This window comes from Danio aesculapii, chromosome 1, assembly GCF_903798145.1.
Source record: "Danio aesculapii chromosome 1, fDanAes4.1, whole genome shotgun sequence".
NCBI classification, from domain to species: Eukaryota; Metazoa; Chordata; class Actinopteri; order Cypriniformes; family Danionidae; genus Danio; species Danio aesculapii.
In genome coordinates, this window is record NC_079435.1 from 38,453,406 (window position 1) to 38,470,857 (window position 17,452).

The 17,452-nt window shown below is 35.7% G+C and overlaps 1 protein-coding gene across 1 annotated transcript in view; it reads left to right on the plus strand.

The window, feature by feature from the left end:
- Positions 1–2,902: 2,902 nt before the first annotated feature.
- The window catches only part of chrnb5a (cholinergic receptor, nicotinic, beta 5a), a 42,054-nt gene continuing 27,504 nt past the window's right edge, over positions 2,903–17,452 (plus strand). Inside the window, exon 1 of the mRNA XM_056481291.1 lies at positions 2,903–3,368. Coding sequence (XP_056337266.1) covers positions 3,305–3,368 — 64 coding nt within the window. The 5' untranslated portion in view covers positions 2,903–3,304. The remainder of the gene's footprint in view (positions 3,369–17,452) is intronic.

Below are 17,452 nucleotides of genomic sequence, written 5' to 3' on the forward strand. Positions count from 1 at the left end.
TCATACAAAATACATTTTCAAGAGTTCACACTTAGCTGATGATTGATTATCAAGCTTGTTTGGCATGCTGTGCCACGAGAGAGCCCTGAGCTCATAAGATCCTCGAGCCTGGGGCTCCCTCCCGTTTTCAAGGCGAGAGGGGAGTTTGAGCTCAGGTAGATCTCGAGAACTCTTTTGCTGTAGTAACTAATGAACAGGCAGTGATTGCTCTTAAGAGATAACTATTTACTAGGAGCATGTCTATGGTGCCGATTTGGATTAGTCAATTAACTTAAGTTACATGTTTTTGGACGGTGGGAGGAAACCGGGGAACCCAGGGGAAACCCACGTGAGCACGGGGAGAATGTGCAAACTCCACACAGAAACGTCGGCTGGCTTGGTAAGGACCAGAACCAGTGACGTTCTTGCTGTGAGGCAACAGAGCTAACCACTGGGCCACCGTGCCACCCATCTAGGAAAGGAGGAGGAGTATAGGGGTGGAAGGGGGGATTCTTCAAAACGAAGATGTAGATAATATAGAACTTAGGGTATTTATAGTGGCTTAGGAATCATCTGATTGGTAAATCATAAATTGAATAATGCGGGACCAGCTGCAAGCAATCATAAGCACATGATTCTCTCGAAATTAGTTTAAAAATAAAATTCACTAAAGGTTTTGTTAAAATCCTGCTCTGTGCAGTCAAATAAAACACAAAACACATTAAAGTATCTTTGGTGTTTACCTCTTTTCTATAAAACCAAACTGGAAATTGTGGGTGTGTATGACATCATTAGCATAGTGACTGCAGGAGAAACCTGAAAACAAAGGTATCACTGTTCTGGATTTGAACGTTCTTCAAAACATTTTAAGTATATAAGTCAGCAAAATATATAACATTGTTCTAGTGTTTTTTGGATATTTTGAAAGAACTCCTATTGCACCTTAAACTAATCTCAGAAAAATCATTATATGCTTGTTAAAGAAAAAGCACCGTAGTCATACTCTTGAAGGATGCCAAATCTAAATCAGGTTATGACTCCATGCATGTTTATGGATTAGATCCTCTGGAAGACATCAGTTCCTGGGTTTCACAGCATCACACATCTTTATAAGTGTATAATCAATACTGATGGTAATAGAGTGTTCCACTGAAATGAGTCGCAAATGTGAGTGTTCGATGACATAATATAATGAATATGTATTAACTGTACAGTATATGCAAAAGTATGTGCGTGCATACAGACTTTTCAATGCTGTGAACAAGATTCTGCTTTTAACAGTTGGCAGGTTACCTACTGCGGTTGTGGAAAGCAGAGGCTGGCCTTTAAAAACTCAAACCCTACTGTCTTTTTTAGTATTTGTGTGTGTGTGTGTGTGTGTGTGTGTGTGTGTGTGTGTGTGTGTGTGTGTGTGTGTGTGCGTGTGTGTGTGTAAGAGAGAGAGAGAGAGAGAGAGAGAGAGAGAGAGAGAGAGAGAGAGAGAGAGAGAGAGAAAGAGCACGCATCTGCAGAAACATCATGCTTATTCAAACGGATGAAATCTGAGATCTGCCCCTCAGATTTTTTAAGACAAGTAGATCTTGAATGTATCTTAATATGTACCTTAAATGTACATTGAATGTACCTTAAAAACAACAACGGAAGGCATCTTTGTCTCTAAATTTTTGTGGCAGGAGTCACGGTTCACGTGTTTTTATTTGGTCAGTCAGTCCACTCAAGTTCTGCTGATCATTTGCTTTAAATTCAATATTCTGTCATCATATACCCTTGTGATGACAAATGTTTTTTCTCTCTTTCTTTTTCTTTCTTTACATCCCTTCATGACGCCATTCAGAACAGATGCAATTTAGATTTTTGCAAAAAAAAAAAAAAAAAAAAAAAAAACACACTACCACCCCTAATCTCAGACGAACAGATATTATACTTGTTTAAAACGTGCTGTCTTTTCTAACCTATGGCGATGTGAGTTACAATCAGACTTGGTGTAATGTTGTTAGGATCACACAATTACTTTTTTTTTTTAATAGAGTTTTTTGTGTATCTCTCTCTCTCCCTCTATCCCTTTCTGTCTGTGTATGTGTGTGTTTCATTTCTCTGGTAATGAGAATAAACAAGAAAGGAAACATTTTGTGACAGGTGAGCTTGGGTCACCAACAATAAACAAATAATACTTATTATAAGAAATTAAATAATTCTTCAATATCATTTCACCCAAAAAGAAAATATTAAGATGAAATAGCTTAGCTTTGGGTTGCATTTAAACAGTTTGAAGCATTGTATTCAGTGAATTTAAACTGCAATAGGCTGCATAAACATAGTTTCATTGAAATTATTTTAATTTGTGTTTAGAAGATAAACAAAGTCTGAGGATTTTTATAAAAAAGTCAACAAAATGGAATTTCCCCTTTTTAGTGAACTAGTTTAACTAATAATAACTGATAAAACAATTGAAACAATAAAATGTACAGTATCTTGCAAATGCTAATGTCTTCTAGATAGATAGATAGATAGATAGATAGATAGATAGATAGATAGATAGATAGATAGATAGATAGATAGATAGATAGATAGATAGATTTAGGTTAATTGAATAATTTTAGATAAAATTACATATGAAGAACTTAATTGTGCAAAATTACCTGTTATCAACGCCTTCACCTCGCACGTGAAACGGCGCTGTCGGTCGGTCACGTGGTTATCTTGAAGCAATGTCCCATATGAGAATGTTCTCAGTTCCTTGCACTGCATCCGAAGACCACTCAGTCAGGAATACATTAAACAATAGTGTAAAAATATCTACTCAAGTATGTGAGCTATAAAGGGAATAAAAGCAGATCTGTGTGGAAAACTGAAAAGCAGAAATCTGTATGTCAGTCCTCGAGGTTCATCCGCTTGAAAGTTCACGTGGAGCTGCTGACTACTGTCATTTTTATCGGTGTTTTCGTGGAACTTGTTTGCAAATGCAATAACGGTGTTTCTACCCTGTTAAAACATGCGTACTGCCTTGATGAATGGCTAAGGCGTGCTTCAAATGTAAGCGCGCGTAAACTGACTGGAGTCTGTGGTCGGGCTCGCGCTTCTCTCGGCGGACTGAAATACATTGTATTAACGCGAGCAGAAAACATCTGTCGATGATTGGGAGAGGGCTGCTGAATACTGAGAGAGGAACAACAAAGCCTGGAGCACTGGCAATACGTCTCGTTTAGCGTTACACTCCCGACAGCACCCGTCCTGGACAGGACAGAGAGGACACTGGAGGGTGATAGTGGCCGTGGACTGGACATCACTGTGAACCATCTGTCGGGACAGAAAGAGGGACGGAGTAATGGGTTCTACGACGGGATCAAACTGCCTTTTATACCTCTGTCTGCTTTGGCTGTGCGTGGCAAGTAAGAGACTGTATAGCATTCTTGTTTTTAACTAATGCTAAAGCAAAAATGATTTGTCCTTTTGGGCATATTCAGAAACGGTAACATGAACAACGCATGCAATGGGCTACTTTTTATTACATTAGTGCTAGCTTTTCTTCCTCACTCACCCCCACCCCTCTCTGTCTGTCCCCCCTCTCTGTCTCCCCCCTCTTTCTCTATCCCTCATCTAATGGACGCATGAGTTCATGTAGTACACGTGTAGTGAAAGACTTGTTGATAACTTATTTATTTGTTATTCAATAGGTAGGTCAATTACTATGCCATATTTCTGAAACTTTATTAAGGTGAAATGTTTTTACCATGATTTAATTTTTGCTGTTATTAGAGGTGGACCTATTAAAAGGGTGGTGTCAAAGATTCACTAAGCTATCATCAGGCATTCACTTTCCAAGTAGCAAATGACCCCCAAATCAGACCCCTTACTCTCAAAGGTGATTTAGGGCTGTGTGTGTACAAATAACATATTTTTAGTTCCTTTCAACAATTATAAAATAATACAATGCTGTGTTTGGATTTCTTTTCTGTCCAAGCTTGTCATCCTTTCCATGTCACATGTCTATCAGTGAAATCCATTCCCAGATCATTTTTGACACTTAATCAACAACCATCTCATTTCAGAGGCTACATCCCATGAAGGAATAATTTGAAGGCTGTTTCTTTCTGATCATTTGCAGCTTTGAAAATCCCAAGATTCATTACACGCTGATAATGGCAAGACATTTTTTGAAGGAAATGTCCGGATTACGGATTTAAATTAGGTTTTAGTGTTCTTCGTTATCTAACTAACATAAATAAAAAATCATTCTGGAATGAAACACTGCACTCTTTGGCCCTGTTCACACCTGGTATAGGGTATATGCAGAAGTTTGCAGAAGGACTTTTTTAGTAACCTTGGTCAAGCGCTTCTGGTGAACTTCAATGTATGAACTGTATGTTTTCTTTAAAAATCAACAATCTTCACTGCCTGATTGATACACGATATAGTAGGTCTCAGACTGTACAACAAGCACTGCATTAAATTACATTTTCCCGCACCATGTCTTTAAATATGAGCATTTATTTTACTCCAGTAATTTTGATGGTGTTTCTGCACTTGCCTGCTGATCCTGACGGGTGTGTGCATGTAAACAGCGTTTTATCTCGGTTTAAGCTTTAACAACAAAATGAATGGCAAAGTCTATTTAAATAATTACATTTTAACTACATTACAACATTGATGATGTAATAGGAACCATATAAAATTGAAAAAGTCACATTAACCGTTCACCGGAAGTTTATCAGCATGGAAAGAAACGCTAGCTGTGCATACACTAAATTAAGATGTTTTCCGTGATCACAAGTGGACAAAACTAAGCACAGTTGTGATTGGCGTGAAAATAGTTTTGAGCTTGTCCACCGTTGACCACATCCAGAGGTTTTTAAATATGCATTTTACCCTATTGTTATTGTTGTGTGGATGGACATCATATTTGAGGTGCTAAATCCTGCCTTTTTTCCACCTGCTGAACTTATTTATGAACCAAGTAAGACACAGGGTGTCCACGGGGTCTTAAAAAGTCTTAAAATGTCTTAAATTTTCAAAAAAACATTTGAAGTCTTAAATTCACTTAAATATTGTGTTGTTGGTCTTACAGTTTTAAACAGCTCTTAAATTTCCTCTGTCCAAGTAAAGCTACTCAAACGAGCTGAGATCCATCCAATCACCAACAATCCATCTCAATGAAACTTTTTTTAAAGTGTTTTTATTGCAAAGAGGTACAGAAAATTCTCCAAATTAAAATCCATAAACAGTTACACAATTACTCATGCTAATAACAGACCAACATATCCCTTTACACAATCTTCCATTTATATAAACACTATATACAGAAGTAAGGGGGAGTGGACATAATGTTCATAAATACACATGAAACGTAAGGTTTTATAGTAGAAATATATATTTTTGATTATTCATGTAATTTTCTCTGTAATAAATATACTTTTAACAATGTTAAACTTGTCATTAAAAACTAAACTTGTATGTTGAAAAAAAGCATATACAACTAGAGTTTTCTTTGACACATTAAAATATGTGGCTAAGAAATAACTACATGGCCCAACTGGATCATTATCAAAAATCCTTAGTGTTTAGCCATATATACATTTTTAATATAATTTATAATGGTCTTAAATGGGAATTAAAATGTCTTAAAGTTGACTTGATGAAACCTGCAGAAACCATGGAGACAGATTTAAACTTTGTTGTTGATAACCTTAGGTTTTGTAGTGGAGACTAATAAAGTAAAGCAGAATGTTCTCATACCAATCCCAATATGTTTAATCTTTTTCACTTACAATAATAAATACTTATTTGACTGCAAATTTGCACATTTCAAACTCTTCAAACAGCAACTTCTATGTAGCACCTGTGAACTGGTGTTTTTCATAAGAGACAGCTTTGTGAATGTTTTATTTCATGAGTGAGTCTTTAGTGTGCTTTTAATAATTTTGTTCTCAAGCTAAATTTAGGAATGTAATTTAAACCTAGAAATCTTTGGACCATGTTGCATGTGTTGGATGATCTCTGTTTTTTGTCTGATCAATTCCTGATCCTATGCATTGCTTTTGTTCAAAGACATTTTATAGTTTTATTTTATATATACTTTAACCTGGGGGTTAGAGTAAGTATAAGTAAAAACCAAAAATGGTAACACTTTATAATAACTATACACTATGAATCATTTATTCAGCATTAGCATCTAGTGAATTTATTATTTGTTAAGCATTAACTCTACATTAATAAACGTTAGTAAGATAGTAATTAGTAAGATAGTAATTAATAAATGGTTTGTTAACTCAACTTTTTGCAGTTTTGTGACCTAATCTAAAGTGAGGACTATTTATGCTTTATAAATCCCTTATGACATTTAAAGGCTCAGTATCAAGTGAATCATAATCTTTGCAATCTTATCTAAAATGTTCAATTACTGTAAAGTTTAAAGATTGCTGAATGACAAGAGTCAAAATACGACATAAAATTGGATAAAACAACAACTATATAATAATTAAGCAATATAATAGGGTGCAACATTTCAATGTTATTTAGCAATGTTTAAACTGTACAGTAATCTTACTTTAGATAAGGTTGGAAAGATTTATTTTTAATTTTTATACAGTTTCATTTGTGTATCTTCAAATGAATATAAATGAATAAAGTAATTTTCTAATTTTCTAGAATATAACTGAGCCTTTGTCATTTATAAGGGATTTATAAAGCTTGAATAGTCCTTACTTTAACTGGATGAAGTTGAGTTAATAAAGCATTTATTAACATACAATTGAACTATTAGTATATGCCTGAGTAATAAGAATTATGAATGTTCATTTAAATATTTTAATAGTCATTTACTAACTCATTCATAACAATCTTAAAAACCACCAACTATGCTTAAATAACTGGTTTGGAAATAATGCAATACAGTCATGAAATGCAATACAGTCATGAAAAATAAACCATTTACAAATTATAAAAGAACAATTATTAAGCACATTGTAAATGTGGTTGTAAGTCAAGAATACAGCATTTGTAGCTGCAGTTATAAACTGCTTACTAACGTTTATTAATGTAGAGTTAATGCTTAACAAATAATAAATTCACTAGATGCTAATGCTTAGTAAATGATTCATAGTGTGTAGTTATTATAAAGTGTTACCCAAAAAATGAATATTTATGTGAAAACCGTTAAAAAAGTGTGTATTAGGAGTTCATTGGAAATAAAAGAAGTCAGTTATATTTTCATTAGTCAAATCATAAAGTAGCCTATTAATCAAAGCATGTTTAATTGATTGAGGTATTTTTTGTGCTGTGTGAAAATTGTGCTAGCTTTTGCAGTATTCGATTGAAAAATCATGGAAAGCTAATACCTGCCCAGAAAGTGGCCTGAAATTGGACGAAAGTCTAAGAAACACGTTTAAATTCCAGGTGTGAATTGTATTGTGCCTACTTTGTCCACTTGTGATCGGTCAACGAAAAAATATCTTAATACCAAGTGTAAACAGGGGCAGTATGATTCACAAATGTTTTGTTTTTCTCTTTGGCAAACCAGAAAGTAAACAGTATTGTGTCTGCACTTTAACTCACCCAGTGTTAACTTCTTGTTTGTTGAGCAAAACAAATTAGTTTGTTTTAAAAACCAATATCACATTTCGGGATGTCCAGATCTGATCGCATCGGAAATCAGGCCCGATCTTGCGGTTTGAGACTCGCTCGGAATCGGACGTTACCTCCTGATAAGGACTCGAATATATATGTTTATATACATATATATTGTAATTATTTTTAACACATCTATAGTTATGCAGTGGCACAGAGTTAGACCTCTTTCTTGACTTCTCACAGAAACAGCAACGCGTGAGGCTTGATATCACTTTGTTGCAGAAACGCTATTGGTAAAATGCCGGCAAAAGTAGAAAGAGGAAACAGCTTGAAACGGAAAGCGCAAGTATGTCTGCGGTCTGGAGGTATTATAAAGTTGATGATGACAACATTGCCATAGCAAACTGTGAGATATGTGAACTTGGGATTGATAATTGTTTTTATATTAGATTTTTTAAATTATTTACTGTTGCTCACTAAAGTTCAAAAGTGAAGGATTAACGTTATTTATTACTTGATTGTTTAAGCTATCTCACAGAAGTGCTCTGTTTGTTTACAGTTGAGGTGAATTAAAAAAATAATAAGGAACATCCTGGATCTTTTTCTTCACTTTTCTTTGTTTTTTAAATATATATTATAGAATTATTGGATTGGGTTTTGGTATCGGTAGATACTCAAAATCAAATGGCTCGCTCTCAGACTCGAGGGCAAAAAAACCTGATCGGGACATCCCTAATTATATCTACGAATGTGCTCAAACACCGATACTTATAAATATATTAATGATATTACTTTTAAAGATTCAATCAAAAACTGTAAATAAAACTGAGCTCAGAGGCACCCAAGTAGTTAGAGGATGAAAATTTTTCTCTTTTCTCTTTAAAATAATAGTTAAGTGAAGCTGATTGAACTTTTGCGATTTCAAACAATATATTTTATCAGAAAATAAAATATCTAATAAGTATCTAAAATAGCTATAAAGTACTGACAGCTCATTACAATTTCTTACTGAAATTTACATAACCAATCCAGACAATATATCATTTCAAAGCACTAAAATGTTAATAAAAGTCACTTTGCTGCATGTAGTTTATGAGTTTGTGTGAATGAGAGAGTGTATGGGTGTTTTCCAGTGGTGGGTTGCAGCTGGAAGGGCATCCAATGCATAAAACATATGATTAATTGGCGGTTCATTCTGCTGTGGCGACCCCTGATAAATCAGGGACTAAGCTGAAAAATCAGTCAGTGAGTTACATGGAAAACACTCATATATCACAAAATATGGGAAACTGTCCACAGATTTTTGTTTCTCTGGAGTGCAGTTCCTGAGAAACCCTTTGCCATGAGGATTGCCTGGAGGATGTGGTGGTTGACCTTGTCAAAAGCAGCACACAGATCCAGAAAGATGAGCACTGAAGATTTGGTAGCTGTTCTTGTCAGTCTCAGGGCTTCAACAACTGCATTCAGGGCAGTCTCAGCTGAATATTTACTTCTGAAGCCAGGCTAGTTACTGCCAGAAGGTGTTTCTGTGTCAGAAAGGCAGAGACTTGGTTGAACTCAAGTGTTTTTATGATGAATGGAAAAAAGGAGGCTGCTGGATTTAGTGTATCTGTTTTTAAGCAGTGTGTTTTTTCAAACCTACTTAAATGCTAAAGGGGCCATTGTGAATGGATGTGCTAATGATGTGAGTGAGTCCAGGTAATATTGACTGAGAAATGGCTTGAGGGTCATAAGGTAGAACAGAATCAAAAGGTTAGGAAGATTAAAGAAAAGGGTGAGTTTGGGAACTTCTGCCTCTCAGGGCAGATAAAGAGGCAGTGCTGTGTTTCTTAGTTTGTAATGTGGAAAATTGTGTGCTGTAATGAACTGTGTGCTTTTGTAATTAATGAAGGATGTAACAAAGTCATCAGTTGTTATAATTTAGGCCGACCATACACTGTGTGATTCTTTGCTATTTCAGCATGGTATCACACTCTAAGGCAGGCATGGGCAAACTCGATCCTGGAGGGCCGGTGTCCCTGCAGAGTTTTGCTCCAACACTAATCAAACACACCTGAACACCCTAATTAGTGTCTTCAAGATCACTAGAAAGCTACAAGCAGGTGTGTTTGATTAGGGTTGGTGCAAAACTATGCAGGGACACCGGCAGGGACACCGGCCCTCCAGGATCGAGTTTGCCCATCCCTGCTCTAAGGGAAGATTGCATTAGGCATGGGACAATAACTGTTTTTAAGGTTTGGAAAAGTCAAGGTTTTAAAACCACCAACATTTACTGTTATACCATTCTTACGGCATATACAAGTTTGTATAAGTGTATACGTTTGTTTATGTGTTTTTAATATCTATTTTATTTAGTTGGTCATGGCAAAAGTATCTCTAGCAGAAAAGGACCCTTCACATCAAAAGCTACTGTAAAATATATAAAATATAAAATATATTGTGTTCAATAAGAATTTTTTTTTAGTTTTTAACCTGGAAATTTAAAAACAATTTCTTATTTCTTATTTTAGAGAAATAATTACTATACCGTGAAACTTTGTATAAAACTTGATATTTTTATCCAAGGTTATCATACCGTCAGAATCCTATACCGGCCCATCCTTAGATTGCAAGCAATCTAAAGGCAAAGCTCATGTGCTCACACTATACTGTCAGCAGTGGCTTGACTTCTCACACTGTGCATATGAAATCAACACGTAACACCCTCTTCTTCTTACTTTTTGACTGATATTGGTTGAAAAACCAGTATAGGATGTATTTATGCCACCCAATGGGAATGGGTATGAAGCTCGTTGGAAAGGAATAAATTAAAATCACAACAACTTCTATTCTTTTCATAATCAGATCTGCATCTCACAAATACAGTTGAAGTCAGAATTGTTATCCCCCTGAATTATTAGCCCCCCTGTTTAATTTTTCCCCAATTTCAGTTTAACGGAGAGATTTTTTTCAACACATTTCTAAACATAATATTTTTAATAACTCATTTCTAATAACTGATTTATTTTATCTTTGCCATGATGACAGTAAATAATATTTTATTAGATTTTTTCAAGACACTTCTTTACAGCTTAAAGTGACATTTAAAGACTTAACTTGGTTAATTAGGTTAACTAGGCAGGTTAGGGTAATCAGGCAACTTATTGTATAATGATTGTTTGTTCTGTAGACAGTTGAAAAAAATTAGCTTAAAGAGGCTAATAATATTGACCTTAAAATGATTTTTAAAAAATTAAACACTGCTTTTGTTCTAGCCGAAATAAAGCAAATAAGACTTTCTCTAAAAGAAAAAATATTATCAGACATACTGTAAAAATTTCCTTGCTCTGTTAAACATCATTTGGGAAATATTTGTAAAAGAAAAAAAATCAAAGAGGGGCTAATAATTCTGACTTCAAATGTTTATGAACAGAATATCATACACTTTTTGTTTCTGTGCATTCTGGACTATATTCATTAATACTGCATCAGTGCACCCCTGTGAACCCAGAAGTGTGTGTGTCTGTTTAGACTTTTGTGCTGATTCAGCACGTAAAAACTGACCTCAACTCAATCGGTTTGTAGCTCTCATTCAACTGTGTGATTCCCTCACAAGGAGTGAGCTATATTTTATATATATATATATATATATATATATATATATATATATATATATATATATATATATATATATATATATATATATATATATATATATATATATTATATTATATTTTATATTATATATCTGATTGTGAATGGGAGAGTTTAATTGCCTCTCTGTTCCCTGTGTACACAGAACTGTTAAACATTTTAAGCCAAGTACAACAAAAAAAATCCTTTTGTTTTTTTTCACCTTTAATTAATAGGACAGTAGAGAGACAGGAAAGCATGGGGAGAGGAGAGAGGGCAAGGATCAGCATAGAAATTAAACTTGGAGCGCCATGAACACCAGAGTGCCATGTGTAATGATTGATGACCAACTAAACTTCTCTGACCACATTTCTAGAACTGCTCGATCTTGCAGATTCGCACTCTATAACATCAGAAAGGTCCGACCCTTCCTATCTGAACATACAGCTCAACTCATTGTTCAAGCTCTTGTTCTCTCCAAACTGGACTATTGCAACTCTCTACTAGCCGGGCTTCCAGCTAATTCTATCAAACCTTTTCAGCTGCTTCAGAACGCAGCAGCACGAGTGGTCTTTGATGAACCCAAAAGAGCACATGTCACTCCGCTACTCACCCGTTTGCACTGGCTGCCAGTTGCTGTTCGCATCAAATTCAAAGCTCTGATGTTTCCTTACAAAGTGACCTCTGGCTTTGCTCCTTCGTATCTGCTCTCACTTCTGCAGATTTATGTGCCCTCCAGAAACTTGCGTTCTGTGAATGAACGTCGCCTCGTTGTTCCATCCCGAAGAGGGAAGAAATCACTTTCCCGAACTCTCACATTCAATCTGCCCAGTTGGTGGAATAAACTCCCTAACTACATCAGAACAGCAGAGTCACTTGCTGTCTTCAAGAAATGACTAAAAACTCAACTGTTTAGTCTCCACTTTCCTTCCTAATCTTAACTGCCTCTCTCTCAAAAAAAAAAAAAAAAAAAAACATTACTAATGCTTTGCTTCTTAGACTTTACACACCTGAAACTTGTCTATAGCACTTGTTCACTGCTGCTCTTATAGTTGTGTAAATTGCTTCCTTGTCCTCATTTGTAAGTCGCTTTGGATAAAAGCGTCTGCTAAATGACTAAATGTAAATGTAAATGTGTTGACGCACTAATCACTACACCATTGGTGCCGACATGTACTCAACTTTTGAAAACATCAGTTGCGCTGACCTAAAATGTCTGAAGTTGAGTGAACAAAAAAACTCTTTTGGAAATTCATTCATTCATTTTCTTTTCGGCTTAGTCCCTTTATTAATCTGGGGTCGCCACAGTGAAATAAACCGCCTCTTTTGGAAATTGGTACTATGAAATAATACATTATCAGAACAAACAAACATAGTTCAATTGAAAAAACAGGAAGGCTCTCACATGGCACTATGGTATTCATGGTGACCCGAGTTCGATTTCCGCCTCGTGGTCCTAAGCCGATCCTTCCCCTCTCTCCTCTCCCCACACTTTCCTGTCTATACTCTCTAATTAAAGGTGAAAGTAATAATAATAATAAAAAATATGTTGAGTATGCGAGAAAAAGGGAAAGGAAATAAGGATAATTTTTTTTGTTCACTCAACTTCAGGCATTACAGTTCTGCAGACAAAAATAATAAAAAATGTTCAGTTGGCACAACTTAAAAAGTTTTGTTACAGAGTAGTTCACTTCTCCAAAAACCTAATAATCTTATGTTAACCCCAAGTAAATATTTTTTGCATTACTGACAAATGATTTTGGGTCAGTGCAGCTGATGTTTTCAAAAGTTGAGTGAACAAGAAAAAGCCAAAGGAAATAAGGATTGTGGGGCTTTTTTTGTTGTACTAACTTTTTTTACAGTGTGTTCGAACACAGCATGACAAACAACACATGACAAAGTTGAAGTTCTGACCGATTCAAAGAATTCTGACACAAGTCAGAATTCAGCTCAAAATCAGACCCATAATCAGCATGCCCAGCTTTAACAAGGATGGGGAAGAAAGGAAAAACATGGGAGGAAAATGTTTTCAAGATCATACAAGAGTTCGAAATTGTTAATTTTGTTAGCAGAGTGAGAGAAGGATGACTAAACACTGAAGTCAGTAAGATATATGTAATTGTGCTAAATTCTTTTAAAAAGGAAATTCTGTTTCATGAGTATTTATATTTTACAGTAACAATATATTACAAAATATTTACTGATATATGTTGTTATTTTGTAAAAATGTACAAAAAGGGCTTTATATTGTTAAGAAATACTCACTTTGTCTTTGCAATGCACTTACATTGATATGAATGGGAATACTGCACTCACAGCAGTGTCAAGACATTAAAACTCGGAAATGGTTAGTCAGTGCAGATGTCAGATGTTAGTCTTGATGGGTCAAAAAGCCGAATCAGTTCAGTCTCACATATAGAGTGGCCTATCTTTATTCTTTTCTTTCTTCATTGTGGTGTATCAGCCTATTTAATAACGATCTGGCACACTAAATAAACACAATTGGATGTGTTTTACTCTTTACAACAACAAAGGACCAAGAACTGATAAGTTCTTTATCAAGAACTGATGATTTTAGCATGTCTCAACACAGATTTAGAAGAATATAGTTGTTCCCATCGATTTTCTTTGCGTAAAAGAGAACAGCATGAACATTTTTATCATCTTCTCCTTCTATTCAACAAGGAAAATAGATGTACCTAAAGATACACAAACATTTTTAAAGTGTTTTAATTAAAACATATTGTTGAGCTGAAGTGTTTCTGTGTAGGTATGTGTTCAGGAATCCTTTTCATATTTCCAGGTTAGAACGTGGAAGTAAATGAAGTAAAAATAGAGGCAATGGATAACTATAGATGTGTTACAACAACATTCCCCTTTTCGCTAACAGCAAAGGATAGAATGCATTATTAATGGATTACTCTCTCGGCACTTGTATTTAAAGCTTCTCTTGCTAGAATTTTTTTTTGTATTATTGCCAGGGTTATATAAGACTAAGTGATATAAAACAATAAATAATATACATTAGGCGAGGACAAGAGAGAAAAAAATCTAAATTTAATTTACCAGCCAAATAAGTATACTTAAAGAGTCCTTAGATTGAGATTGTATTTTGCTGCAGTCATATCGAAGCATGGATGTATCTATTTTATCTATCTACAGTGCATCCGGAAAGTATTCATAGCACTTCACTTTTTCCACATTTTTTTATGTTACAGCCTTATTCCAAAATGGATTAAATTGATTCATTTCCTCGAAATTCTACACACAATACCCCATAATGACAATGTGAAAAAAGATTTTTTGAAATTGTTGCAAATTTATATATATATATTAAAAAATCACATGTACATAAGTATTCACAGCCTTTACTCAATACTTTGTTGATGCAACTTTGGCAGCAATTACAGCCTCTAGTCTTTTTGAATATGATGCCACAAGCTTGGCACACCTGTCTTTGGGAATTTTTGCCCATTCTTCTTTGCAGTACCTCTCAAGCTCTATCAGGTTGGATGGGAAGCGACGGTGTACAGCCATTTTCAGATCTGTCCAGAGATGGTCAATAGGATTTAGGTTTGGGCTCTGGCTGGACCACTCTAGGACATTCACAGAGTTGTTGTGAAGTCACTCTATTGATATTTTTTGGCGGTGTGCTTTGGCTCATTGTCCTGCTGGAAGATGAACCATCACTACAGTCTGAGGACAAGAGCGCTCTGAAGCAAGTTTTCATTCAGGATGTCTCTGTACATTGCTGCATTCATCTTTCCCTCTATCCTGACTAGTCTTCCAGTTCCTGCTGCTGAAAAACATCCCCACAGCATGATGCTGCCACCACCATGCTTCACTGTAGGTATAGTATTAGCCTGGTGATGAGCTGTGCCTGATTTTATTCAAATGTAACGCCTGGCATTCACTACAAAAGAGTTCAATTTTAGTCTCATCAGAGCGGAGAATTTTGTTTCTTATGGTCTGAGAGTTCTTCAGATGCCTTTTGGCAAATTCCAGGTGGGGAGTGGCTTCCGTCTGGCCACTCTACCATACAGGCCTGATTGGTGAATTGCTGCACAGATGGTTGTCCTTCTGTAAGGTTCTCCCCTCTACACAGAAGAACGCTGGAGCTCAGACAGAGTGACCATCGGGTTATTGATCACCTCCCTGACTAAAGCCCCCTGATCACTCAGCTTAGATGGCCGGCCAGCTCTAGGAAGAGTCCTGGTGGTTCCAAACATCTTCCACTTACGAATGATGGAGGCCACTGTGCTCATTGGAACTTTCAGAGCAGCAGAAATTTTTCTGTAACCTTCCCCAGCCTTGTGCCTCGAGACAATCCTGTCTTGGAGTTTTACAGACAATTCCTTTGTCTTCTGTTGTGGTTTCCAGCTTTTCTCTTAATGAATCAAGCTCAGACTGGGGGTTATGAATATCAGACGAATATACTTTATTGGAATATTTTCCAAAAAAGCAGAGACAGCCTGGAGCAGACCCATCTCAGTCTCTCCTCAGGACAAATCCAATGTCCCTCCAGTTTGCTATACCCTTTATCCTTGCTTCCTCCCACCTTTTGTATTTTCACAGCTGTTTACTGGTTCTACAGGCCTCTCCCAGCTCCTACTCCTTTACAACCCCTATTTAAAAACCCCTCTTCTTGTTGGCCCTTATAATGTACAGATCTTCATCACTGTTTTTCCACATACAGTTCACATTTGGTAATGATGACTAGTATCTATGATTCAAACATCTAAACTGGACTCTTCTCTCCCATACAGTATGTGTTTTTTCAAGTATAATGTGCTTTTCTGACACAGATGGTTCTCATTGCATCCTCAAGTCCTCTCTCATGCTCTTTTAAGACCCCTTTGCCTAAACCTATCACCTGTTTTTAAAGACATATAATGGCAGATTCAAAATGGCCCCCCACTCACCCAATTAAACGTGTCTTCATATAGGTTTAGTAAATAAAAATCTTCTTCACTTCATGCTTGGTTTTTGCTTTGACATGCACTGTCAACCCTGGGACCTTATATAGAGAGGTGTATGCCTTTTCAAATCATGTCCAATCAACTCAATTTACCACAGGTAAACTTCAATTAAGCTGCTTAAACATCTCAAGAATGATCAGCGGAAACAGAATGCACAGTACCTGAGCTTAATTAAGAGCTTCACAGAAAAGGCTGTGAATACTAATGTACATGGGATTTTCAGGTGTTTTATTTTTTTTTAAATTTACAACAATTCAAAAAATATATTTTTTCACATTGTCATTATGGGGTATTGTGTATAGAAGAGTGAAGAGCTATGAATACTTTCCGGATGCACTGTATATAACAACATAGATTTATCTATCTCTATATGTTAATCCAGTTTATTTACATAAATATTTTGACACAAGTATTTTGACTATTATTGCTGAGAACAAGGCAGAATGACTTGCCTGTATTCTGTTCAGCTTCCATATTATAAAATGATTAGCCATATGTGTAACAGATCCGAAGATGCAGGATTAAGATCGATGTGCAGATATAACTCAATAAAGATAGCATGTAATTTGCTATCCTCATTACATTACATCTGCACATTGAAAAAAGAAAAGACAAAATGAATATGTAATATGAAACCAAAAGACAAAGGTGCAAAACAGCATGCATGATGTCAAGAAATTGCTCATGGAATTACTGGTAAGAGCTTTTAGTAAACACTGCATGCGTAAAATCAATTTACAAGATGCTGAGAACATACATTTTTGTAGTGTAGCCGTGTGTTATGGTTAGGCCTGTATAATGTCATTATTATACTGCGGGAGAACATCTATAAAGTGAGGCATGAGAGCACTTAACCCTCTCTAACATCCATTAACACCAGCGCAAGCATGACAGGAACACACAACCTCTTCACACAAAGATATAAATTCAGCTCTATACTGAACTGCCACAAACACACATAAAGTGTAAATATAGCCATATGATTTATTGCATATTTTTCATCACTTCTTTCATCAGTTGTTTCTTATGTTGATGTGTTACACAGCCATTCTGTAGGTCAAGACTTTAAAGTATGTAGACATGGAGAGAGGACTTACTGTATAGCACATTTGAGAAAAAAATAAAAGGATTAATTGGACTCAGAAGTAAATATGAGATCAATGATGACATCAAGACAATAAAGATCATTACATTATATGATGTAGTATGATTTAAAGGCTGGTTAACAGCCTTAAACATGTCAGCAGGGTCTGTCCTCAATTTGACCCCTATCTTATTGGTCAGTTATTCAGATGCATGTCAGACACATGTCATCA